Source organism: Panthera leo, chromosome D2 (genome assembly GCF_018350215.1).
Source record: "Panthera leo isolate Ple1 chromosome D2, P.leo_Ple1_pat1.1, whole genome shotgun sequence".
Lineage (NCBI taxonomy): Eukaryota > Metazoa > Chordata > Mammalia > Carnivora > Felidae > Panthera > Panthera leo.
The window spans coordinates 1,533,315-1,560,801 of record NC_056689.1 but is presented as its reverse complement, the minus strand read 5'-3'; the positions used below and the strand labels follow the sequence as shown (position 1 = coordinate 1,560,801).

Genomic DNA, 27,487 nt, shown 5'->3' with positions numbered 1-27,487 from the left:
AAAATGTGTTAATACAGAGGGATAATATGAAGAATATCCCATTAAACACAAGCTCTGTCTACGTTAAGCAAATTTGTTACTTTAAAAATATATAAATAGCGGGGTACCTGGGCCCCACTACATACGTCTATGTAGCAAAAAAGCCAGTTTTCCCCTACAGCCAAGAGGTAAATTTGGATGTCAACTATCTGACACTGAACACTGAAAATGATCTTTCAAGCTACCAAAGGCTCTATCATGACACTAATAAATGACATTCACATACAGTTTTCAAATCAAAGAATGATTAATTCAAATTAAAATACAATTTATTTTTAAAACTGCTTCATATCGTGCTTTGGGGAGATACAATAATTAGTATATGTATCCAGTACTGATTTCATAGAGAAGTGATGAATATGCAGATAGTTGAAAATGTGTTTTTACACAAGCCACAAGCTTACGTGTGAGGCATCTGTGACCTCCCACGTGTAAGTACGTGCAAGTATGGACCGGAATACAGCAGAACCAGGACCAGGGTCAGAGGGACTGACTCTCCTCAGCATAGCTGTCCTCCCCAAAGCCACCAGCAACGGGAAACATGTATACATAACATGGGCCGACACCAATGTCCGAAACATCAGACCTAACAGGCAGGCGCTCCACGTTACCGTGTCTGTCAGCGCAGAGATGCGCCAGTCTGGTCCCCGGGACTCGGGCCCAGTGTGAAGGAAGCGCACAGTCACCCAGACTGTGCTCCCGTGACACTGGACGCTACAGTAGAACCTTGTGGGCCACAGTGTATTTCGGCCGGACACTGCGTGGTTCTGTGTGACAACAAGATTAAAATTGAAGGTCAACTCAAGATTGTCTAAAGTGTGTACTCAACCTTCAACCAGTCTCTTTACATTTCTCAGAAAGTTCTGGATGCAGCCTTCTGAATTCACTTGTAGAGATTCCCTGGTTCCCTAGTTTTCCCAGAAAACTAAAAGAAAGTAACTACCCCTGCACATATATCAAGAGTGTCTATAAAAGGTATATGAAAAATTATAAAAAAAACCGCTTTATATAGACAGTATTTTACAAACCTGCAGTTTTTGTTGCTACTATTGTTGCTGTTGTGGTAATAATTTTGCTGCTGGACACCAGCTAATAACCCAGTTAATATATGATTTTGCACGGACCTGAATAAATGTTTCATTCTATCATAGTTTTTAATCTTTACTTTTTAGGAAATAGTCACCTATTTACCTTTCATGTTTACGTGGAGTAGAGGAGGAGAGGTGGTCAGCCTGGTGTGCGACTCATTCTCTGTGTCCTGAGAAAGAAAGCCCAGATCTCGCCCCCACAACTTTTTTAGTGTTCAGAGCCCAGCCCCAGGACTCAGCTGCTTTCAGAGGCTGGCCCTGAAAATGTGATTACCAAGGAGGTGCTACTGAATGACCAGTTTGTGATGAACTGGATAGAGCACAACACAAAGGCAGGATGTGAATGGGAGCATATAAGCAGTTCACGTGACATCAGAGAAAAAAGGGCAGAAGAGACGGACTGATTACAAGGCACTGGAGGAGGTACAAGGTGCGAGAGGAGATCAGCTCTGGAAACAGCTCCATGAAAGTAAACCTACCAAGGATGCTTTTGTATGAGGCCCAACCAGCGTCGTGCACAGCTGAGGTGGGTTCTTTAAGGAGGCTAGCCAGGGCCCAGCAGACAGTATCAGATGCTCACTGAGCATGACAAATAGATCTCCCAAGTCAAATCCAGAGGTTTGCAAAAAAAAAAAAAAAAAAAAAAAAAATCCAGGGTTTTTGACAAGAAGAATATTAAATGTAAATATACTTCTAAAGAGAAGGAGATCACTTGACCTAAGTATACCATAAGAGCACTTTGGGAAGTGAACTGTCTTCTCACAATCCAGACTTTATAAAAGGATGCCTAAAATATATGATTTATAAACCTACACAGATGGCTTTGGGGTTGCCCAGGGACGTAAAGGCCAATTCTATCCATTTTGATGATCACAACAGCTATGTTTCTACTCTAACAAAATGTTCGGCTGGCACGGACAGGATGCAGAAATACTAACAAAGATGAACCTTCAATGTTCCGGCAGATCTGTTCTTCTACATAACATTAATGTGAAATTGTTTACCCATCTGTGACCAGAGAATGTAATAACCATAATGATTATGACGAATGTCTGATTACACAAAGGCCCCCATGCTTACAGGACATTTTCTTTACGTATGCCAAGTGCTTTATACTATTATCTCGTTTAATCTTCCCCGATACTCTATAAAGTAATGTTTTCTTTTTACCTCACACATACATAAATTGAAATAAAAGGTTTTCCTTTCAGCAGGTCTGCTCTTGGTAAATAAAGGATACTTCTATAATGACAATAAAAAAAAACTGAAGGAATAGAATATCTAACTTAAGAATTACCTGTTAGACTTCAATGAGCTATACCACACATGGAACTCTGAGACTTTATTCAACAGAATTTTTCACACACTAGTTCTCTCTATATGTCAATGGACATACGAGACATGTCTTATGGAGGCGTCAACTAATACAACTATGGACTGTTGCCAGAATATTTAAACATGGGTAAAGCTGTACTTATACCAAACATTTTAAAACTAAGAGCCCCCCCGGGGGCGCCTGGGTGGCGCAGTCGGTTAAGCGTCCGACTTCAGCCAGGTCACGATCTCGCGGTCTGTGAGTTCGAGCCCCGCGTCAGGCTCTGGGCTGATGGCTCGGAGCCTGGAGCCTGTTTCCGATTCTGTGTCTCCCTCTCTCTCTGCCCCTCCCCCACTCATGCTCTGTCTCTCTCTGTCCCAAAAATAAATAAAAGACGTTGAAAAAAAAATTAAAAAAAAAACAAAACTAAGAGCCCCCCAGAATTTAGTCTCCAGTATTGCAGTAACTCTGTCCTGTATATGACCGACCAACCCAGGTTGCCGGGACTGAGAGACGAGTTCACAGCCTGAAGGAAAGTCTTGGGCCCACTGGAACGCTGGTGGTCACTCCACTGAGATGTGTTGGTCAGATGCCTTTCCCATGAAATTAAGTCCAAGATATTACCTATAATTATAACGAGAAGTACTACTTGTTTTGCTTTGGTCCTCGTAAGCTCTTTTGTACACTAAGACGCAGCTACCTGATAAACTCAAAGATATGAAATGACGCGCTCCAACAGAGTTTGCCCAAAGAGCAAGCAGTTTGGGGTATTCCAAGTCACTGATTGGAATACTCACGAATTTTTTCCCAAAATACATGAAATTTCTGCCACATCATTATTGCAAGATTCATTTATTCAGGCAAGGGTCAGAATCAATGGTCTACCGAAATACGCTAGAAATAGACAATATGTGTTTGATATCAAGAATCAGAATCAACACCTGACTGTAATCACAACACCCTATAGCTACCCTCAATATATTTATCACAAAGTTTCTTTCCCATTGACATTCTGCATGCCATACACATTAGATTGTCTCTTCCATTAATCTTGAAAAAACTCACGAATCTAAATCGTCATTTTTTGAGGCCATGCCTTGAACTATGTATAGAGTATAAAGTAATGCATAGGCCTTAATTCAACTAGAATTTACAGATCTTTTGCTCACATCACTAGACTATATACAATTTTGTGCTTGGCACTTAGTAAACTGCCCAATAGAGAGGAAGGCCTTGATATATAGCTATTGGTACAATAAATGGTTCCCAAAGGAAATACAATGGTATTTCTACTACTAACTTCATCTTTCAAAAGCTTACAGTTCCCCTGGGGAAACAAATCTTCCATTAAAACCATGTTTTCTCAACTTCAGCACAACTGACATTTTGGGCCAGGTAATTCTTTACTGTGGTGGGCTCTCCAGTACATTATAGGATAGCAGCATCTCTGGCCTCTACCTACTAGATGCCCACATCCATACCCCAACCCTGTTCTGACAGCCAAAAGTACCTGCAGACATTTCCAAATGCCTTCTGGGTGGCCAAATCAACCCAGATTGCGAACCAATAGTATAAAAAGTCAGTCACAAAATCTGAGACAATACAAGGATAGTTATATTCCTACTGTGAATCTGAGACGAGCCCTTAAGAGGGCCACCTGACTTTGAGCAGCAGTGAACAGAGAAAAGGATTAATACATTTGTAGGACCTGGGGAGAAGTATGTCAAAACCAGGGGGAATAACCAATTTAGTTCAAAATCTTCTGTGGCTAGGTAGGGGATAATTTACTTATAACATCATATCTTCTGTGGGGGTCGTGTTCTAAATCGATTTTGAAAATGTAATTTTTGCATATGCCAAAATTATTCTCAAAAACACTTACAAAAATTCCTACTCTAAAGACCAATATTTTACACTATCTTTCAGTCATCTAACACAGCCATGGGCGCCTGGGTAGTGCAGCTGGTTACGCTTCTGACTCTCAGTCTGGGCTCGGGTCTTGATCTCACGGTCATGAGTTCAAGACCCACATTGGGCTCCATGCTAGGTGTGAGGCCTAAAAAGACAAAAAAAGAAAAAGAAAGAGAAAAAAAAAAAGCACATCTAGCACAGCCAGGTTTTTTCCCCCAGCACTGGTGCAGTTTCCTCTTCTCCAAGTGTCTGTACATAAAGTAGCTAGCGTGTTCTTAGTAGTTACGCTGGATTTAAAATTATAGTTATGTTCTCGGGTGTAAATGCTCTAGGTTGACCCACATTATTTTTTTTTTTTTTTTTTAATTTTTTTTTTTTTCAACATTTTTTATTTTTTTTTTATTTTTTTTGGGACAGAGAGAGACAGAGCATGAACGGGGGAGGGGCAGAGAGAGATGGAGACACAGAATTGGAAACAGGCTCCAGGCTCCGAGCCATCAGCTCAGAGCCTGACGCGGGGCTCGAACTCACAGACCGCGAGATCGTGACCTGGCTGAAGTCGGACGCTTAACCGACTGCGCCACCCAGGCGCCCCGACCCACATTATTTAACACATCTCTCATTCTTTAATTTGTTTTATTTTTTTGTTTATGATTAATGACGTATAGCTTCATTTGTGCACGTAACTTAAGTGTGCCTTTGAAGTAGCTTGTCCGCAGGAGATAGAGAATAAGAGACTATAATCTAGACCAAGAGAGAGCTGAAAGCAAAGGGTGCCAGGCGGAGGCTGAAGGAACTCCAGACGTCGGGAAGATGCTGTGGGCACTGTCGACGACGTGCTCACAGGCACAGCCAGTGTGCGGGTGGAGGGTTAAATTCGCTGTTCTGGCCGCAGTCACGGTGCCAGGAGCACAGGCAGTCCAGGGGAGGGAGAGCGGGGAGCAGAGGGCTTGCTGAAGTTCTGCCGGATGGGCTTCCGAGGGATCCACACCTACGTTATGAAGAACGTGCCGGGGAAAACCGAGAAAGACCGCCAATCCATCAGGAGGGGCTGTGTGGGAAAATCACCCTAAACGGGTTTGAAAGGACCGTGTGAACGGGAAATTCTGCAGCAGACGCTTACTAAAAATCAGACAGACTGTAGTGAGCTACTGCGGCAGGGGTGAGAGTTCAGTAGAGAACTGGGCTCAACTCGACACGCAGCAAAGGTGGACAGAGGGAGGGGGCCGGTGGCGGATGATCGCTCGGAGGAAAAAGACTGGACATCAAGTGTGCCGAACTGGCGGAGGGGAACTCTTCCTCAGGGGGCCAAGGGCCGAGACATCCCCCTACTGAGTGTGCGACTGTGAGTCGGCTACCTAAAATCACACTGGTTGTTTCCGGCCTGCAAAACATGGGCCCTGTCAAGCCAGTGTTTCTGTGGAAACATAATCACAGGACTTGGGACTTGATTTGTATGGATAAAAAGAATGGCAGCAATTTTTTTCCCCTTTAGGTATGTGGCCAATGTTTACAACTATGTAACATAGTCGTTGAAAGTAGAAATGTCATCTCACACATTTTTTGAGTCCCTCGCACTCAACACTGGTAAGCACACGGCATTTTCTCACAGAACAGTGGTCTGCATCAGTAGCTGACGCAGAGGACCTCAGTTCTAGAAACAATTTCACTTTACTCCTTAACTCTAAGGACATCACAGGACGGTGTTAAAATCATCTCCCACATATACACCTCTGACACGCTGGACCCTGAAATGAATATTCTGTTTTCTTGAAAGTAAAAATCGACCCCGGTGCTATTTTACAATTCTGGCCTCTTGCAGTGACGTTCGCACTCTCATTCCCTGAAGTCACATGACCTCCATGCTCTAAAATTAGTTAATACTGTCCTCCAAAAATCTCTGATTTTTACAGTGAGTGTTTGTTTGAGAATTTGGAGGAGTAATAGGTAAGTTTAAACAAATCAGTGTCTTAGTGCCACACACATCAGTGCATGAACATGCACACAAACGCACACATGAGGAAATGTGTTGTTTTTTTTTAAGAAATAAATTAGACGTGGTTCCCCAGAAATAGGCCCCTTGAGAGCTCTCACCGAGCAACTGCTTCGAGAAGAAACACTGAAGAGGAGGGGCTCCCAGCAGAGACGCTGAAGGCTGGGCTGAGTATTTGCTACCAGAGGCTGTTCCTGCTCATGGAATCAGACCTGCCCAGAAGCCTAACCAGCAGCCGCCAAGAGGGGTGAACTCGGGCAAGTCCAGGGACCAACACTCCACAGGAAACCTAGAGGAACATTCCACGAAACGCCTTAAGCTGGAAACCGCCACGTGGCCGGGGAAGGGTCCGATCCGGCTCTTCTGTTTAAAGGACAAAAGCAAACAGGCTCATCTTCTCTGCCTCTTCCTGCGCTGGCGGGGCGGGGGCAGGGATGCCAGGGGCTTAGAGAATTCGAGAACCCACCTCATTCCAATAACATTTAGGTGAAAGAAAAAGGCTTCAGCATGAAAAATGCATCACAGCAACCTAGAACAAGAGGAACTGTCCATCTTACTCGGAGGAAGACACACAACACTCGTGACACGGAGGCCCGTCAACAGCACACGGGACAGAAATCACCAAAATCCTAGGCTGCGATCCCATCAAACACCAAAGGGAAAGAAACACGTCCAACTCAGTGTAACTTCCAAAGACACACAAATCGCTTCCACGTGCTCTTCGACGCCATCAGCCCAAGCACAAACATTTAAATGAGGAGAAGGCGATTCGTCCATAAAGTGCAGAGCCACCCCCTAAGGGAAGGTAAGCAGTGGGGAGCATGAGGGGGGCCACAAGTGAGGAGTCAGAGGCCTTTATATTTTCCACACAGGCTTCCTGACATCTTCCAGCACCACAGAATTGTGTCTTGCATCCGGCCTGTTTTCAAAAGTACCTGAAACCATCGTTCTTCTCACACTGACATAACCGGACAAAATATTTTTCTCTTTCCGTAAATCTATCACCAGCTTTATGAACTATTACTTTATCCTACTGAAAGTTGGCATATGCAACCCTCAAATCTCTAAGAAAGGTCAGAAGAATGATTAAAAAAGAAAAACGAAACAAAAAACAAACACCTGCGTGCTCTGTTAAAATCCAGCATCTCCAGGTAAGAGTAAGGATGCCTGTTTGTTCTCATCCTGCGAGTAGGTCTCAACACACCCCCAATTTACGTTCCCGCACATCAGACAGACCATGGGACGGACTTGCGGTAAAGGGGCACATCCAGGCGTGCCCACCCCCGGCCATCGCTAAGCCGTCATGTGGCTTGCTTGGTCACAAGTGTCTCGCCACACGGGCAACCGCATGTCCCTTAACGTAACGACTACCTGCGAGCAATGAACACTGCTTGACAAGCTGGCGTGTTTAGCAAGATCCAAACACATTCCTCCACGTTTTACTTCATATCTGGAGGAAGCTCTTTCCCACAGAGATGTGGGTAGCCATGCTATTATCACTATAAGCAGACACTGCAACCTAACAACTACGTATGAATGAAAATACAGGAGCAAACATCCACATTACTGGAGGGGGGAGGCACAAGGAAGCACGTGCAGAAGGCTAAGAAGCATCGTCGTAGTGGATGGATCAGAATCGGAAGCATTCGCGTGAACTCATATTTAGCTTTACATAGGTACAGTCACACATAAAAATACATACAGATACCTGTGTGTTCATTGGCTAACACACTGCATGCATTTTCTCGCTCTGTCATCTTACAGGAACCAGAAGCGATGCCACCCCAGAAACAACGGGCATGCCCAGTACCCAGTTCTTGGCTTCGAGTGCAATTCTCCAATAAAAGGAACCAGGAGCCCTGGGGGAAATGGCCGATTCCAGAGCTGGGCAGGAAATACACGAAGGACTCAAACAGCATCCCATAACCCCCACACTGATGAGGGCATGTCAAATGGGCTCTGAGGCACAAAGAGCCCCCTACCGTCAAGGCTGGAACAATCTGAACAACAAAATGAAGTAGCAATGGATTATAACCTGACACATAACAGAAGTATTCACGAGTCCACACTGGTATCAACAAATTCTTGTGTAGATAAATAAAACGGGGAAAAGGGGAATCTCCTACCACAATGAGACATCATTTCACACTGTTTAGAATGGCTATCATCAGAAGCAACAACAAACGCCAGCAGAGATGTGGAGGAAAGAGAACCCTTGTGCACCACTGGTGAGAAGGTAAACTAGCGCAGCCAGTGCGGAAAACAGCACGAGCGTTCCTCAAAAAAGTAAAAATAGAACTACCACATGTGCCAGGAATCCCAACTCTGGGGATATGTCCAAAGGGAATGAAGTCATCACTTTGGAGAATTCTCTGCACCCCCATGTTCCCTGCAGAGTTACTCACAATACGCACGGTATGGAAATAATCTAGGTGTCTGTGAACAGATGAATGAACCTAAATCTGTGGTAGAAACACGCAATGGAATACAATTCAGCTTTAAAGAAGGACGATATCCTGTCATTTGTGAGAACAAAGGTGAGAATGGAGAGCATTAAGATGAGTGAAATAAGCCAGACAGAGAAAGACAAATACTTCATGGTATCCCTTACGTGTGGTGAGGAACACAGGGAAGGGTTGGTAAGAATACAAACTCTCAGTTACAAGCTGAATGAAGTCTGAGAAACTCGTATATAACACGGTGCTATAATTTATAACACTGTATTATATACTGAAATTTGCTAACAGAGAACTTAAACGTTTTCATAAAAAGGGGGCCTTAAAAAACAGGTAAAAAAAAATCTCCAACAGAGAACATCTCCAAATAACTTATGAAGATACACGGCTCCCAAAAGACAGAGCACGACTTCGCACTTCCAGAGTGTGGGCTGTGCATAGCGATGTCCTTCCGAAGAGAGAGGATAGGATCACCATACGGCAGAGAAACCTGACCAATGTTACGTGAGCCACATGTCAAGGTTACATCAACAGTGATCGGTCATACTGAGAGTAGGTACCTTTGATATAATGTGATGAAAACGACACTATCTCTATTTTCTTCCTCTCTGAAACACAACTCTATTTTAGTCGTGAGAAAATATCAGACATTCTACCAAATACCTAACCGATAGTCCTCAAAGCTCTCAAGGTGATAAAAAACAAAGAAATGCTGAGAAACTGTCACAGCAAGGTGCAGCATCAGGAGACACAGAACATACTGGATAGGATATTCCTAACATTATGCTAGGGAAAGAATGGAAATGACGCCCATGATAATCAAGATAATCATTCTGTTGGAGTTCATGGTTTCAACTTACATCATTCAGGTTCTCAGTTTGGGAGTTAAAAGTCTCTTCAGCTATCCCAAGGAAACATGCACAGAGAGCCTGAAGGAATTAAGATATGAGTGAGCTAGTCACCATCACCTTAGACTTTAAATTTGCTTAAATAAACCAACTGAAAACTAGCTGAAACTGAAAGTCAGAGAACAAAACTGACAGTATAATATTCCAAGCCAACGCGGTGTGGCAGAATAAAGGGAGTGCACGTTGATCTAGATTGGGGAAAATGAGACATGTTAATGGTACCTTTTAATAGGATTTCTTAGAAAGAAGATATTTTTAGTTTGACTCAGTCAAAAGAAAGCAGAGGAAAGGATATACAAAGCTGACAAAATGCCAAATGCTTTCCAATGACAAACACTTCCCTGCATCTCAATTTGGCCTGAGGATGGTTCTGATGGGACATTACAAGCATAAATAAGGCAATTACTTCGAGGAATGATAAAGTAATAGTAATATATGATGAAATACATTTATATTCACGTAGTAGGATTCATTACAATTTTATTTGGTAAGAAGCCTTTGGAAGGCGTAAGAAAAACAGACGTATTTGAGCATATTTTAAATAATCTGGTTGAGGTATTCAAGTTAGCACAATAAAGAAGAAAAATTTCCACTGGGTATTGGCAGATAAAACTAAGTTACGTTATACACTTATGGCCTCAAGATCAAAATAAGCAGAATTTTCCTGGATTAAGTGTCTCTTGCCCAAGTTAATGATACATAATGGGATAACTATCAGGTCACTTAGTCAAACAGTAATTCTCGACCAATCATAGGTGGGATCCAACCCCACCCTTTATCGAGTGTCCCGACAGGAGTCCGTGAGGAAACTGGGAGTGGCAGAGGAGGACGCCACGAGCAGGTGCCGTGAGCACACGTTGTCAATAAAAACTGCTGACCCTACTTCCCTGAGAATGTCGTGGATGTGACACAGGCGTACTGTTTCTTGCACTGACCGCACACGCCCACTGTGAAGAAAACTAGCAACCGCGCAGACCCTCGTCCGTCCAATCATTCTCGCTGTCAGTCTTGTTACCCAAGGGACTGCGGTCAGAAGCCCGGCAGAGACGCCCGTCTTGGGCGTCTGTCGGGCGGTGACCAGGTACCGGGAACGCTGCGGACCACCGCGTAGGCTGCTGCTCCTCCTCACGTTGGCAGAGGAACGTCAAGGCCCCTCTGCAAGGCTGTAAGGCTAGAACCGGATGTTAACCTGCTATCATTTCAAGCTTCAGTTGAAAAGCACAAAACGAACTCCTTCACGGGCTCAGGAAACCTGGGAACTCTACTCCCAAGTGCTTTGGGTTTCTAAAGTTCTTTTTCAGAAAATCAATAGCAATATCAGGCAGTACTACACGAAGAGAAATTTCCAAAGCATTTCTAGAATCCTCTATCTTTCAATAGAGAGCTTGATTTTAAGCTTAATGGGCAGGGGTCCCATTGATGCAAGGGATTGATTCTCCTTCCCATTGTTCATGAGGTCCTTTTATTTGTTTAAGAATATCACGACAGTGCGTCCATCAATTCAGAGAAAAAGGGTAAATATGCAAACTACAGTCCAGAAAAAGCTTCACTTTGTAAAAACATAAAAGAATATAATCTATGTTTTCACACTCTCTGGTCACTCTGTATATTTATGACTCATAAATCCTGTGTGGTTGCTCTAGTAAGGAAATCATTACTTTTATCGTTATTCCAGGATCAATAGCAAGAAAGATACTATAGTAAAATAAAAGAGAGTCTACAAACTAAAGGCAAGTTTGTTCATCTAAGCTTTGCCCTTCTCTTCACCAGTGACCACAATTGAAGCATTATCCAATTCCAGTGTAAAAAAAATATAATTTTTGACTTACAGTTTGAAGAATTAGGATAGTTCTGATACCCTTATGTAAAAAAGATTCACAAACCTCTGGCCTATTCATCCTCTCCCCCTCCCCGGCCTTTCGTAATAAACCCAGACCCACAGGACATTTATCATTTAACCCAGATAAATGATTGTTGTTTTCAATGTTTATTTCTTTTTGAGAGAGAACAAGAGAGAACGCGAGTAGGGGGCAGAGAGAGAGGGAGACCCAAGAACCTGAAGGCTCAGCACTGTCAGTGCAGAGCCCAACATGGGCTCAAACTCATGAACCGTGAGATCATGACCTGAGCCGAAGTCGGATGCTCAACAGACTGAGCCACCCAGGCACCCTACTGGGATTTATTCTTAAACCATGTCTGAGAGCCAAGAGATGTTGACTACCTCTATACTATCCCCTGCCTCACACCTCTATTCTTCCATTTCTTCATGATCAAACGAAGACTAATTTATATAAGAGACTATAAGACTGTAATATGATTTCTACTAACTGTCAGAAGATAACAACAGTCTCACTTGCTAACTGACCATCCTGTTCTCTGGTGTTCTTTCTCTAGAACCTTCAACACTGCATTTGTTACTGCTTAAAAGAGATGTGGTATAAAGATAAAAAGGTATGCACATGCAATGACCAGAACTTTCAAACATAGCTTTGGCACACAGAAATTTTTAATTTGTCTATAGGTATCAGCTGAATTCTATTTTTTCATATTGAACTATTTCTGTTTGTACTTTAACACAGCAACTAAGTAAATTCAATTTTGAAGGACTAACCACTATTTTATGGAACTGTCTGATAGTCTTTTGTAATACTATTTTTATATTTGAGCATACAGAATTTTTTTGAGAAATTTCAGCTAATTTAAAACTTGAATTTCATGAAATGAAACTTATATTTTAAAGTATATTTTCATTTTAAATGGTATAATGTTTGAAAATGGTAGAAAAATATATAGAAAAAAATTAAAATGTGTTCATAACCATCCCAACCAGAAATGATAATTTTAAATGATCTCTTTTCTTGACATATTTATCCATTTGCATTTGTGGCACAAAGCTGGAAATACGTGAAATACACATTTTTGAAAGTGGCTAATTTCATTTGATAAAATATCATGCTCTCATATAATCAAATACTTTCTAAACCTTGTTTTAGTGACTGACATTAAATTTATATGGCCGTACCAGAATTTTTGTTAACTATCATCTATTTTTGGGCATTCGGTTTGTTTTCAAGTTTCTACCTTAAAAAATAATACTGCAACTTCCAGTTTCCAGTTCCTCACGTAAGGAGCTCGATTAGCTAACAAGGAATCAGAAGCCAAACAGATGGAAAATCAACAACTATTTTGGATCTCTAGGAGAGGGCAGGAACAGGCAAACTATTCCCCCAAGACTAAAGAAAGAGAGGTGACTACATACAGTCAAGGTAAGATTATTGGAGCAGAGACTCATGACCAGAAACCATCCAGGGAACTAGTGCCAGAGTAGACAACCCGAACTCTAACCAGCAGACTGCTGGAGTTCAGGGTGGACAACATCAAAGCTCCTAGGAATTCGGTCACAGAGAGGCCCTCACGATATTGGAGCTAATGCGCAATATAGCAGGTGACAGGATTCCAGTCAGATATACAACAGTTAATCCCTTTGCTACGTGTCAGAAATTAACAAGTGGAATTTGAAATTAAAAACGCAGTATCATTTACATTAGCACCATAAAGTGAAATCCTTAGGTATAAATCTAGCAACATATGTACAAGACCTTTATGAGGAAAACTACAAAACTCTGATGGATGAAATCAAAGAACCAAATGAAGGAAGAGATATTCTATGTTCATGAACAGGAAGAGTCAGTATTGTCAAGATGTCAATTCTCTTCCCAACTTGTTCTATAGAGTCAATGCAATAGAACCAAAATTCTAGCAAGTTATTTTTTTTCCATTCTCATGGGGACAAGCAATGTCTCCCCTTTTATTAAGTTTTTATTTTTTTAATTTATTTTAATATAATTTATTGTCAAGTTAGCTAACATAGAGCTCTTGCTTTTGGGGGTAGATTCCTGTGATTCATCGCTTACATACAACACCCAGTGCTCATCCCAACAAGTGCCCACCTCAATGCCCATCACCTGTTTTCCCCTCTTCCCCCGCCCCCACCATCAACCCTCAGTTTGTTCTCTGTATTTAAGAGTCTCTTCTGGTTTGCCTCCCTCTCTGTTTGAAACTGTTTTTTTCCCCTTCCATTCCCCTATGGTCTGCTATTAAGTTTCTCGAGATCCACGTATGAGTGAAAACATATGATATCTGTCTTTCACTCATGCTAAACGAAATAAGTCTAGCAAGTTATTTTGTAGAGAAGGACAAACCGATTCTAAAGGTTACACAGAGAGGTAAAAGACCCAGAATAGCCAACACAATACTGAAGGATAAGACTGATGCTGTATCTGAGTTCATCTTACCAAAAGGCTGCAGTAAGCAAGACAGTGTGGTACTGGCTATAGAACAAATACATCAACACAAGTGAACAGAAAGCCCAGAAATACACATTAATAAATATAGTCAAATGACCTTTGACAAAGGAGCAGAGGCAAGAAAACTCAGCAAAGATGGACTTTTCAGCAAATGGTACTGAACAGGTGGACATCCACATGCAAACAAACAAGCAAAAAGAATCTAGAAAAAGGCTTAACTTCTTTCACAAAAATGTATTCAAAATGGAGTACATATCTAAATGTAGAATGTAAAACTATAACAGTCCTGGAAGATAGGAGAAAACCTAGATGATTTTAGACACGACAATGACTTTTTAGCTACAACACCAAAGGCATGACCCATGAAGGAAATAATTGGTAGGTGAGATTTCATTAAAAAGTTCCTCACTGTAAAAGACAATTTCAAGAAAATGAAACAACAAGACATAGACTGGGAGAAAATATTTGAAAAGAACACATCTGACAAAGGACCGTTTTCCAAAAAATACAAAGAACTCTTAAAACAACAATAAGGAAAGAGGAAAGAAAAAAAAAAAGTTAAAAGACAGGCAAAAGATCGTAACAGACACCTCGCCGAAGAAGATACAAAGATGTCATATGAGCATATAAACAGGTGTTCCACATCATATGTCATCAGGGAAATGCAAATTAAAGCAACGAGATAGCACTTACACACCGATCACAATGGCGCAATCATCGAACACTGGCAACAGCAAATGCTGGTGAGGATGTGAAGCAACAGGGACTCCCGTTCACTGCTGACGGGAATGCAAAATGGTGCAGCCACTTTGGAAGACAGTGTTCACCTGCTTCTAGCAAACCTAAACATGCTCTTACCACATGATACAGCAATCATTCTCCTTGGCATTTTTCTAAAGGAGTTGAAAATTCATGTCCACATAAAAATCTGCATTATTCTTAACTGCCAGCACTTGAAGCAACCAAGATGTCCTTCGGCAGGTGGAGGGTGCGCAAACTGTGGTCCCTCCAGACAGTGAAATATTACTCAGTGCTAAGACAGGATGAGCTATCAAGACAGGCAAAAGGATGGAAGGACTTTAAATGCATATCGCTAAGGGAAACAAGCCAATCCGAAAAGGCAACCCACTGTATGACAATCTGGAAGAGGACAACTGGAGACAATAAAAAGGTCAGTGTTGACGCGCCTGGGTGGCTCAGTCAGTCAAGCCTCTGACTTCAGCTCAGAGCGTGATCTCACGGATGTGAGTTCGAGCCCCACATCGGGCTCTGTGCTGACGGCTCAGAGCCTGGAGCCTGCTTCAGATTCTCTCTGTCCTTCCCCCCGCTCACACTCTGTCTCTCAAAAATAATAAATGTAAAACATTAAATAAAAAAAAAAAGGTCAGTGTTTACCAAAGAGTGGGGGAGATTAAGAGTGATAACTAAGCAGAGCACAAGAGATTTTTAGGCTGTGAAAATACTCTGCATGACACCATAATGACAGATACATGACATTACACATTTTTCCAAACAGAATGATACCGAGAGTGAACCTTACTTAATACAAACTATGGACTTGAGTGCCCATGTGTTGCTGTCCCTTCATGAACTGTAACAAATGTACCATTCTGGTGGGACATGGTGATAATGGGGTAGGCTGGGCACGTGTAGGGGCTCAGCCTATGAGAGACCACTGTATCTTCCTTGCAAATTTGCTATGTCAACCTTACGCTGCTCTAAAAGTAATCGAGTCTTTAAAAAGTAATAATGATGCCATAAATTTGATTTACATAAAATTGACTAAACTTGTCTGATATTTTGCTAGAGTTGAATTATGGACTGAATTCTGTCCCCTCAAAATTCATATATCAGAGCCCTAAAGCCCAGCATCTCTGAATATGAGCGTATTTGGAGACCGGGCCTTTAAAGAGGTGATGAAGTTGCAATGAGGCCTTAACTAGGTGAGAGACCTAAACTGATCTGACTGGTATCTTTACAAGAAGAAGAAATTTGGAAACGTAAAGAAGAGACACCGGGGATGCATGTACACAGAGGAAAATCCACGTGGGGACACGTGGGAAGGCAGACACCTTCGATCCAAGGACAGAAGCCTCAGAAGAAACCGAACCTGACGACACTTAGCCTCCAGAACTGTAAGGAAAACAAATTTCCACTGCTGAAGCCACAAGGTCTGCGGTGTTCTCTTTAGGCAGCCCTACCAAACAGGTGTCTTTCCGGAAGTGGTACCACCGCACCAAGCCCGTAAACTTACGACACCCTGGACACCGCTGCCATTTCGCTTGAGAAAGAGTACGAAAATTCTCCTTCTTATTTTACATATTTATATGTAATATAAATTTATAGCTACATTTAAATTATATAAACGCATAAATCATACCCAAGCAAAATACATGAATACATTTATATATTAATAAATTTACATTTACTATTACTTAATACTATTTTATCACGTGCTCACAAAAACATTTGCTTATGTGTTTAAAAGACAAAGGCAGGAAGGAAAGGAGGGAGAGAGGGAGGCAGGAACAGCAGTGCTTTAAAAATAACTTCTGACTATAAACAGAGTCAGATATCTATTAGGTAAGATTCTATCTGTCATCTGATACCTTTGTACCCTACTTATAATTTAGCCCAAGGCAATGTATTTTCTATTAATAAAAGTATGAAATAACTACGGGTTACTTGTATACAGAACACAGGGCAAGGAGTGACACAGATTCCCCTTCCTCATGACTACAATCTACAGAACTTGCAGAGAACAAGGGACAAGTGACAAATGTTATGTGACCCTTTGGCAGGAATATCAGGAGGTGATCAAGTGAGACTCACGTAGTTTAATGATGACCAGAGGTAAATAAGCATATAAAAAATGGCTCACTTTTTACCACACTAAACCATGAGTTGTCCTTTCCCAACACTATGAGAATTTGAACAATTATCACACCTGCATTTTGTGCAAAACCCTATGATCCGAAGCAGTGAAGTACTGGAGAAAGGGGGAAAAAGTAGCCGAGAAGACAACCTTAAAGTTAGAAAAGATTTTTGGGAATATAAACAGACTGAATTTTTACAGTACAATGGCTGCAATTATTTCTCATTTTCTTCCTACGTTTATCAAATGTCATTGCTTTAATAATTTACACGAAATCTGGCAGGTAACTGCTATGCCGGCAATGTAACACAATCTCTAATTTTACAAAATCAATAATAGAATGGACATATTTAAATGAGTCTTTCAATTTCAAGAGCTTTGCTTGAGGGAGCATCTTTTTAATTCAAAAACTGATAAAAGCCGTTAATATATGTAATATGGGGAAAATGAGTCTGTGTTACCAGAAGATGCCACGCTATTATTAACAAACAGAAGTCCTAAGGCATGGTAAGTATACGATCTGGGGTTGCTTCGCAGATTGTGATAAGGCAATCAATTTTTATTTTTAAGTGACAACTGTACTTAAAGAGTAAGAATTCTATGTTATTTTTATCATTTTAATAAAGGCGAAACAAGGTTTCAATCACAAATACTCATTTACAGTAGTATTTGACATAACTTCATTCGTTTTAATTCTACACTAACAGGACAGAACTGTACCAACAGTCTTTTCTTCAACTCAGAATACGTTCATACTAGAGCTATGTATGAAGTACCATTTATAGCTATACAGAAAATTTGTGTGCTTTATCAACGTGCAGCAAACATTTTTACATGAAATACTTTTACACAAAAAAGGGCCCCATAAACAAAATAATTTGGAACATTCTGGACTGAAGCAGTTAACCAATGTGTTTTCCCTTGAAGGAATTCTCAGAACCATTAATATGTCAAAATGCACTGGAAATCTCCAAGAAAGGTACAGACTCGTCAGTATTTGCCAGAGGTCAGACTGATGATGTTAATAACTATAAACCAGATTTTGGCTCTAGCCCCTTTTAATTTACTTTATTGCTGTTAAACACCTATACACACAAAGCTAAAACTGCGTTCTACTGACGCTACGTAGGAAGTGACTCTAAATTCTCGCCATTTGGTTTTCATCTCCACCGTCACTATTTTGGCTCTGGCCCTACGTATCGATGTGCTATACGGCAGCCCTGCAAACATCCTCATCGCACCGAAACCAACTCTTCCCACAAGTTCTGTTTCTAAAATCAGATATCGGGAGGCTGTGAGACGTTCAAGGATGTCTCAGTATGGCGGCTGGCATTGCGGAACGTGGCCTCTATCACCTTCAGCAGTGGCATCCCCCCAGACTCTGCCTGGCCAACCCCACACTTGGTCCCTCGTGCTCGCTCACGAGTCCCTAAGTACACCCCGAACTTCCGTGCCTTTGTGCTGCCACTCTGAAACCCCACGGCCTCACGTGTGTCCTCGGATTTCAAGGGTTAGCTGACATGGAACCCTCTGACGTCTTCGTTTTCATCCCGCCCTTTAAATCAAGTTTTACGACTTGATTCCCGTGTGGTAGTTTACATTTACATTTATCATAAAAAGAACCACAGAGGCGCAGGCATCTCCTGGTACGCTGTAGGAGGGTAACAGCCAGCAGACAGGATATCTAGGGAAACGACGTCTTTGAGAAACATCCGGTTTGTGCTTCGACTATACTTCCATAATTATAAAAAAGGCTTTCTCAGAGGACGAGCCTCAAAATGATGTAAAATACAGAAATGAAAGGCACCCAGCTCATTACGAATTTTTCCTAATTCTGTTACAAGAACACACCCTTGTTCTTCACGTTTAGTTGCACCTACTGTCGTCTCACGCTGAGATGCGAGGCTGTCCACCACAAGGCAAACCGGCCGCACGACTGGAGCGGGGGTCTGGGCCTGGACAGGGGCTGAGAGCAAACGAGTGTGGAGGTATAACCCTGCTGGTCTGGTCATTTACCGGGTGCTTACTGTGTGCGGGGCAACCGGCTAAGCACTTGTATTTACGATCACGTGTGTGAGGCCCAGGGAGACACGGAGGCACTAATACAAGATGAAGTCAGGGGGCTTAACACTTAGGTCCTACATGCACACAGCCACACAGACCGCAAGCTTTCGCCACGTCAGACACTATGCCGAAGCCAGCGACACAAAAATGAGTAAGTAATTCCAAACTTCACGGAGCACAGAAGCTAATGCTACGTGCAGGCTGTTGTCTAAGGGTCCGTGAAAAATGCTGTGAATGACTACAGAAGCTGTTCCGGGTCGTATGTCCTCACAAAAGTGCGTCGATGCCCCAAACCCCGGTTCCTCATAATGCGGCCTGATTTGGCAACAAGGTAGTTGCCCGTGTAATCACCTAAATTAAGATGAGGTCCTACTGGAGTACGTGGCCTCCTAACCCAACACGACTGGCATCCTCATGACAGGAGAAACACAGAAATGCACACGAGGGGAAACCATGTGACAATGAGACAGAAACTGAAGGGCTGCATCTGCAAGCCAAGAAAGATCAAGGATTTCCAGAAAACCACCAGAGGCCGGAAAGAGGCAAAGCATTCTCGCCTACAGCTTTCGGAGGGAGCAGGACCCTGCCCACACTTTCATCTCAGACTTCAAGCGTTCATAACTGTGAGACAAAAAATTCTGTTGTTTTAAGCACTCGTTTTGGGGCACTTTATAAAGGCAGTCCTAGAAAACATACCCTAAGCTCACATAAGGATAACATACAATTTCCGTATTTGAGCTAGCTTGGGAATTAGCACTCAAAGGAGCAGGTATTAGTTCTCCACGGAAAATGGACATTCTGGTCAGAAAACAGGTGGACAGCAGTTTGTAGAACAAGTCATTAATTTACATGACCAAGATCTGTTCACCTAGATCTTAAAATCAGTCCTTATTTTCTGCCCAGAGCAACTCTCCCAATGCCTCTGAGCTTCGGTTCGGAAAAGACCACCTGGCCCCGGACGTAAAGAACTTCTCTGTGCCTTCGGGCGCCCGTCAGTCATTTTCAGGCAATCTAGCGTTCACAATGACGTTATTACAGTAATTGACTTTAACGATTTTCTCTCTCATGTTATCACAATCTCATTGGTTACTGACGCACATTATTTCCTTTAACTGCATCATTATACAGCAAACAGAAATTAGTCTGGGCACTAAACGGCATATTTATTTTCAAGGACTCAATACCATGCAACGGCTCTGTCAGTAATTATATATCAAAGGTTCGGCAGATCAAAATACTCAGCAGTTGAACAATTAAGTCCTGTGTTAGAAATCTTCCCCCAAATGCCTACTTCCACACCTACATCTCCAACATCCTTGAAATATGTGGGTCAGTTCAGTTTTACTCTGCCTTTTTGTTTGGTTGGAAGTGCCTTTGTTTGCACTTCCTCTCTCCCAAAATGTGTTTTCCTGTACAGGAAATCCGGTGCTTGTTTCACCCCTAATGGGTAAGCACGTTTTAAAGGAAGCCTCTAACAGAAGGAGGACAGAATGAAGATGTGTATATATGTCTCCAGGAGGTAAGCCATTTTCTCTTTTTATCAAGAGATTCCAGGGGATCAGTCCATTTCAGAAAATGATACGCTCCTCAATTTTTTAACATTTTTAGTTTAATAATCTGACTAACATTTGAGAAATGCCATTGTCAACACTGTTCACTGCTTTTGATTATCTGGCAGATATATTTAGCCGAGTTGCAAATCTTCGTGCTTTCCCTCCTCAAATATTCACATTGATCCGTACCACTGATAACCATTCAGAGCAATGAGAATTTCAATAGCACATTTTCTTTCCTACGGTTTCCGCTGTACGAGAACATCTAAAAACTGTTGCATGAGATTCAATCTGCAGAAGGTTAACAGCTTTTCTGCTTTCCAGACTAAAAAGCCTTCATTTTCTTTACCTTGCCACTAAGCAATGCAAGCACATATGGTAAGTGTTCATGGGCTCTGATTGCTTCATGGCTTTTATACGATTCTTATATCCAATTGACATTTCGTGTTATTTTTCCTTCTTATTTATACTTTATATTAACCTTTTGATTTTCAGTTTCTGTGGTTTTGTTTTGTTTTTTTTAGAAACTTGCTTACATTATTGGACAGTGTTAGTATGCCTCATTTGTCAGTTCTTAAACCATCAGGTAACCATGATGCAAGAGGTCCAAAAATATTTAAATAGTATCATAACAGCATCCATTTTGGAATGACATCTTACACCATCTTGCTTAAAACTGTCAACTATTCGTTCATCTCCCTTAAAGTGTCAAAGGTGAAATTAGGACTTCCCATAGTGGAGTAAAGGCAGAACTGAAAACATGTTATTTGTTTCCGTCCAATCATGGCATAAAGAAAAAGGCCTTCCCTTGCCTAATTTCTGGCTCTTGCTTCTAGCACTTCAATTTTGCCCTTTCTAGAATTTACATAAATGGAATCAAACTGCATTCGGTGACTTCTATCCTGATTCCTTCTCTCATCACATTGCTTAGGCATACCTCTATTTTGTTGCACGTATCAGTACATTATTCCTTCCTATTGTGGAGTAGCAATCACCATCTGATGGATACTAGCATTACTGCAAGTTTCAGTTTCCTTAGCTTTTTCCTGAACTATTAAAGCAGAAGCTTAAATTGTTGAGTTGAGTCTCTCTCACGTCATAAGCATTTATTACTACGGATGAGTATCTCCCACAAATTTGAGTGTTTGCCTTTAATTTTCTTTGTTATGAATATTTTTAAATTTTCATTATCAACATTTTATCATGGCTTATTTAGAATGAAATTGTTTCGTCTCCTAACATTTAAGGATTTTCCCAGTTTTCTTTTTGTTACTGATTTCTAATTTAATTACACTAGGATCAGAGAATATATATGGTATGATTTAATTCTTTTGATACACTGCCACTTGGTCTATGGCCTAGAGTATGTCCCCTTGCAGTATCTTTTCTGAGTATACTAGCAAAGAATTCGCATAATGCTGCTATTGGCTGGAGTTTTCTGTAACTACAAGGTTATCACACCTGAGCATGTTTTCAATCATTATTATTTCTGATTAGCCATCAACGTGTTTTTTAAGTTGAGAGAGGTTTGTGAATTTAGTTTGGGAGTTAGCCATTTTTTTTCCAGTTCCATCGCTTTCTATCTCACACATTTTGAATCTCCATGATTAGCTGCATACTAAGTTATGCTACTAGGTTCTCTTGCAGAATTAACCCACTTATCATTATAAAATGAAGCTTTTTCTCCCTTGCTGTGAAATGTACTCTGGTTGATCCTAATATAAACACTTTTGCTTTCTTCGTGCTATTAGCTGGCTTATCTTTTCCCACCCTTTGCCCTTTCATTTCCCTCTGCAATATTTTTTAAAATGCATCGGTTGTAAACAGTACATGTTTGGATCTTGTTTTACCCAATGTGAACAATATTTTAATATGAATATTTAATCAATTTATATTTTATGTAAGTATATTTATCATGGGATTTAAATTTACCAGATTGCTGTCTTCTATTTTCTCTTCTGTTACTTACTTTGTTTTCCTTTTGTTCTGCTTACATGTTTTCCAAGTTATGCTAATCTAAAATTATTTTTAGCACCTCTATTATGGTACAATTGACGTAACATAAATCACATTTATTAAAAGTGAACACTCTGAAGAACACCTGGGTGACTCAGTCGGTTAAGTGTCCGACTTCGGCTCAGGTCGTAATCTCGTGGTTCGTGGATTCAAACCCTGCATCCGGCTCTGTGCTGACAGCTCAGAGCCTGGAGCCTGCTTCGGATTCTGTGTCTCCCTCTCTCTCTGCCCCTCCCCCGCTCATGCTCTGTCTCTCTCAAAAATAAACATTAAAAAAAAGTGAACCTGAGCACTTTTAACATACCTAAATACCCAGGAAGTCACTGCCATAATCAATAAGCTAAACATATCCAGCACCCCCAGGTTTTCCTTGTTCTCTTTTGTAGTCCAACCTCTGGTTCCTCCCGGCCTTAGCACTCTAACCTCAGGAAAGCACCAATCTGCCTTTCATCAGTATAGATTAGCCTAGCTTTTCTATAATCTTATGTAAATGCAACCATGCCTTTTTTGAATCACTGAATTTTTATGATTCCATTTTATCTGCATTACTGGCTTGTTAGCTATACCTCTGTGTTTCTGTGTTCACTTATTGTGGTCATTACACAGTTGAATCCATCATTGTGAACCTTCAGATAATGTTATATTACCTTATACAAAGCGCAAGAAACATGATAGTGCATTTCCTTCTCGCCCTTTGTAATATTTTACATCCACATCATTTATGTGGCCACAATGTATTGACATTCCATGTAAGTTAAACATCAAACTATTCTAAAACAATTAAAATTATGAAAATGAAACGCTTATAACTGCCATGTTTGTTTTTTCCTCCATTTGTGTAGATCCGAATTTTCACCTGGTATCATCTTCCTTCTGTCCGAATTTCATTTGGTGTTGATCTACTGGTAAATTCTTTCTACATTTCTATTTATGAATTAACTAAGCACCAATCTGTATTCATTTAAAAAAAAGGAAAATGACACTACTCTTTTCTTTCAGTACTTGAAAGATATAAATTCATTGTCTTGTAGCTGCACTGCTTCTGACAAATCCAATGTCATTCATTTGCTGTAATGTTTCCTCTTCAAAAATTTTTTTTCGTCATCACTGGTTTTCAACAAATTGATGGTAACACGCATCGGTGTGACATTCTCCATGCTTCTTTTTTCAGGGCTTCTTTCAGCATTTTGGATTTGTGGGTTTACGGTCTTCATAAAAGTACACAAATCTGTGAGTGCTATTTCTTCCAATGCTTTTCCTTCAGCCCCTCAGAAGCTAACCACACAGATATCAGACCATGTGCTATGTTCCTGCAGCTCATTGATGCTGTCTCTTCTGGTATCTTTTCAGTTTTCATTTGGCTTTGTATTATTTTTTTTGTTATTTTGGGGGTGAGGCGGGCAGAGAAAAAGGGAGAGAGAGAATCCCAGGCAGGCCCCACACCCAGTGCGGAACACAACGCAGAGGGATTAATCTCACAACCCTGGGATCATGACCTGAGCTGAAATTCTGAGTCCCACGTTGAGCCAACTGAGCCACCCAGGCACACCTCTGTGTTTCATTGTGGTTTAGTTTCTAACGGTGTATCTTCAAGTTCCCTTTTTTTAAATTTAAATTGTTTAATCTGCTTTTAATCCCCTACAATGTATTTTCATTAAGAGTAGTGCACTTTTCATTTCTAGCAGTTTGGGTTGGGTTGTTTTTATACGTGTGAGTTCTCAATCATACTTAATGCTTTTCTCTACCTTCTTGAATATTTGAAGTATGTTTATAAAAAGAAACTTAATGTCCTTATTTAAAAGTTTTATCAGCTGAGTCCCTTCTAGTTCTGACTGATCTTTCTCCCGGTTATGAGTTATATTTTTCAATTTCTTGTATGCCTGAAAATGTTTGACCAGATAACATTTTTTAAAATTTTAAGTGTGTGGGATTTTTTTTCCTTTTTATATTTCTATAATTTGATTTGGATTCTGTTCTGAGAAAGTTGTGTAGAATTACTTTGACCTTTTCAATTTTTGTTTTTAACCTTAACCTTGATTAGTGTGGACAAAACTTGATCAGTGTGGATCCAGAACAGTCTTTAGTCAATGGCCAATCTGCTATTTTTCTAAGGACTCTACCGATATGTATTACTCTCCTAGGGGTTCCATAAAAACTACCACATCGTGGGTGACTTAAAACAGCAGAAACTTATTCTTTTACTCTTCTGGGAGATAAAAGTAAAAATTCAGGCATCATAAGGGCCATTATCTCTCTCCTGGCTTTTGACGATCAATGGCAATCCTTAGGCTTGTAGCTGCCTGACCCCAACTTTTTCCTCCACTGGCACATGGCTTTTTCCCATCAGTGGTGTCTCTGTCCTCACATGACATTCTCCTCCCTTTGTGTGTCTGTGTGTCTCCTAAGGACACCTGTCATACTGAATTCAGAAACCCCTGTGCTCCGGTATGACCTCTTCCTTACTTATGTCCCATATTTGCATTGACCCTAGATCCAAAGAAGGTTACACGCACAGGTATCAGGGGTTAAGTCTTCAGCATAACTTTCTGAAGGACTCAATTCATTCCACTACATAGTTACGCCATGCATTAGGTCTTTGCACTCTGACGGATGTGATATACGGATATGTCCTGTTCCTTTCTTTGCCGTTTAGCCTCGCACTGGCAGTTCATCGAAACACCTGCACGGATCAGTCCTCAGCTAAAGACTTTAGAAAACCCCTTGGCAAATCACCAGGGTTCTCGGTGCACCTTCCTTCCCTGTTCTACCGTGTCGCAAATTCTAGCTGCCTTGACTCCTGGAACTCCTCTGCTTCTCCGACTCAAGGAGGCGGCCAGGCTCCTTTTGGGTTCTCACTCTGTGTAACGCAGCCCCGAAACCTTTTCCCGAGCAGGAGTCCGGGACACTCCAAGAGACCAGCCCACTGATTTTTCCGATCTCTGCTTTGCTTCCGATACGCCACCTCCCGTTGTCCTCCGCTTCCCACCGGACGCTCAGCGAGTCCTGGACCATCCCTTCCCACCGCGCACACCCCAAGTCACGTGGTATGCCCTGCAGGTGTCACATGGGCCCCGTCTGCCTTCCGGGGGGGGGAAACCCCCATCTGCACTCACCTGAACCAGGCTGGGGGCTGGCCCCGGAGAGGGTTTCCGGAAGCAGGAGCCGAGAGCTCGGGGAGCCAGCGCAGCCGCAGGGCAGAGAGCAGAGCCTTGAGCTTGTCCTTCGAGGCTGGTGGAACGAACAGGCAGCCGTGGTCGTGGGGACGAGCCCCAGACACGACGCAGCCGCAGGGAGGCACACCTGCCCCCAGGGGCGACGGGACGACGGCACACTCGGACGGCGCGGCCTTGCAGGGCAGTGGACCCGGCCGGGCCCCGGCGACGGGCAGGGGGGGTGGGGGGCGAGGAACAGCCCACCTCTGCCCCGGGGCCCTCAGCTCTGCCCTAGGGCGGCGCCCCCGCACGCTTCCGGGCCCTGCAGGTGCCTGCGGCGGGCACCAAGCCTTCGGGACGAGGAGGACTCGGTGGGCGAGCCCGGGGAGCCGGCGCGGGACGGGCCTGGCAGCTTCCGGCTTCCGCCCGGCCCGTCTCTGCTCCCAGGACCCCCTGCGGCCCACGTGGTCCGCGCCAGACTCGGAGGCCGCGAGAACAAAGGGGGCGTCGTTTGGAAGTGTGGCCCCCACGCCGCTTCAGGCCCCGCGTCGCCATCGGCCGGCGCCCTGGCGCTCGGTCCCTGCCCGCCCCCTCCCTGTCCCCGCGGGGACCCGCACTGACGCCACACACCCGACCACACGCGGCTCTCCTGAGCGCCCAGCCGCCCTCGGTGCGCCCACGTGGGGCAGGCCCCCCGCCGCCTGGCGCCCCCGCAGCGGGTGTGTCCCTGGAGGATGTCATGGGTTGTCCAGCTCCCGTGTCCCTGCCCAGACGCCCTCAGCTCCTGTTTCCTGCATTTTTCTTTGTTTAAGGCCAGAGGCACCCCTGTACCTCTTCCAGAACCATCGGTCAGTTGTAAAGACATTTCTTTAATTTTTTTTTCCTATAGCTTTTAAGCGGATTTATTATTAAACTTACATTTTGAATGATCTGTGATCAGTGCAAGTAAATGTCTTCTATGGTTTCATGAGATTTCCTTTAATAATTGCTGTGCAAGTTTATTAAAAATAGATGTATGTACCCGTTTCATGTGTTATACGCCACTATTTGGTGCAGAAGGTATTTAAATACTACTTTGTAAAAATATTAATAAAAGAATGCAATGTGGTCACATGGTGACTATTTATGAAATCTTTACCAATGTAATTCTTTACCCCAGTATATTTAACATAATGAAATTGACTAAATTAATTAGAAATTTTCCTATTTACCAACAGTAAAATGCTAGTAACACGCTTTCTATCTAGAACGTAAATTCAGCGAATCCTCTGTCACATAAGCATCTCGCCGTGATACTGGCAATGAATGTAACAGGCTTCGATTGTCATGCATATATGGCTGAGCAATATGTATTAAAGGATAAATTGGTAATAAATATGAGCTGGTCAGATACATTGATAGTATTGAAATACATACCTGTAAATGTATACTATCTGTTTGTAATCCCATTAAAACATGGGAAATTGTTTTGTTGATAAGACTTTTCACCCAATAAGACAAATTTCACCACATCCACTGCAAAAATGCCAACACAAAATATATTTTTAAAATGTTTTATTTTAGAGACAGAGCGTGAGCTGGGGAGGGGCAGAAGGGGAGAGAGAAAATCCAAAGAAGTCTCCATGCTCAGTGTGGAGCCAGATGTGGGTAATCATGACCTGTGATCATGACCTGAGCCATGACCTCAACCCTGTGATCATGACCTGAGCCAAAACCAAGAGTCATCGCTCAACGGACTGAGCACCCAGACGCCCAGAAAAATAATTTTTACAAGTAAAATATATAGACCTCATGGTGTGATGATTTACTT

At 42.2% G+C, this 27,487-nt stretch overlaps 1 protein-coding gene across 1 annotated transcript in view; it reads right to left on the bottom strand.

Moving 5' to 3' along the window:
- LOC122202657 overlaps nt 1–26,542 on the bottom strand; it is a 193,136-nt gene extending 166,594 nt beyond the window's left edge. Inside the window, exons 1-2 of the mRNA XM_042909087.1 lie at nt 26,210–26,542; nt 25,639–26,156 (exon numbers count right to left, since the gene is read on the bottom strand). Of these exons, the coding sequence (XP_042765021.1) occupies nt 25,639–26,156; nt 26,210–26,542 (851 nt within the window). The remainder of the gene's footprint in view (nt 1–25,638; nt 26,157–26,209) is intronic.
- Nucleotides 26,543–27,487: the final 945 nt, after the last annotated feature.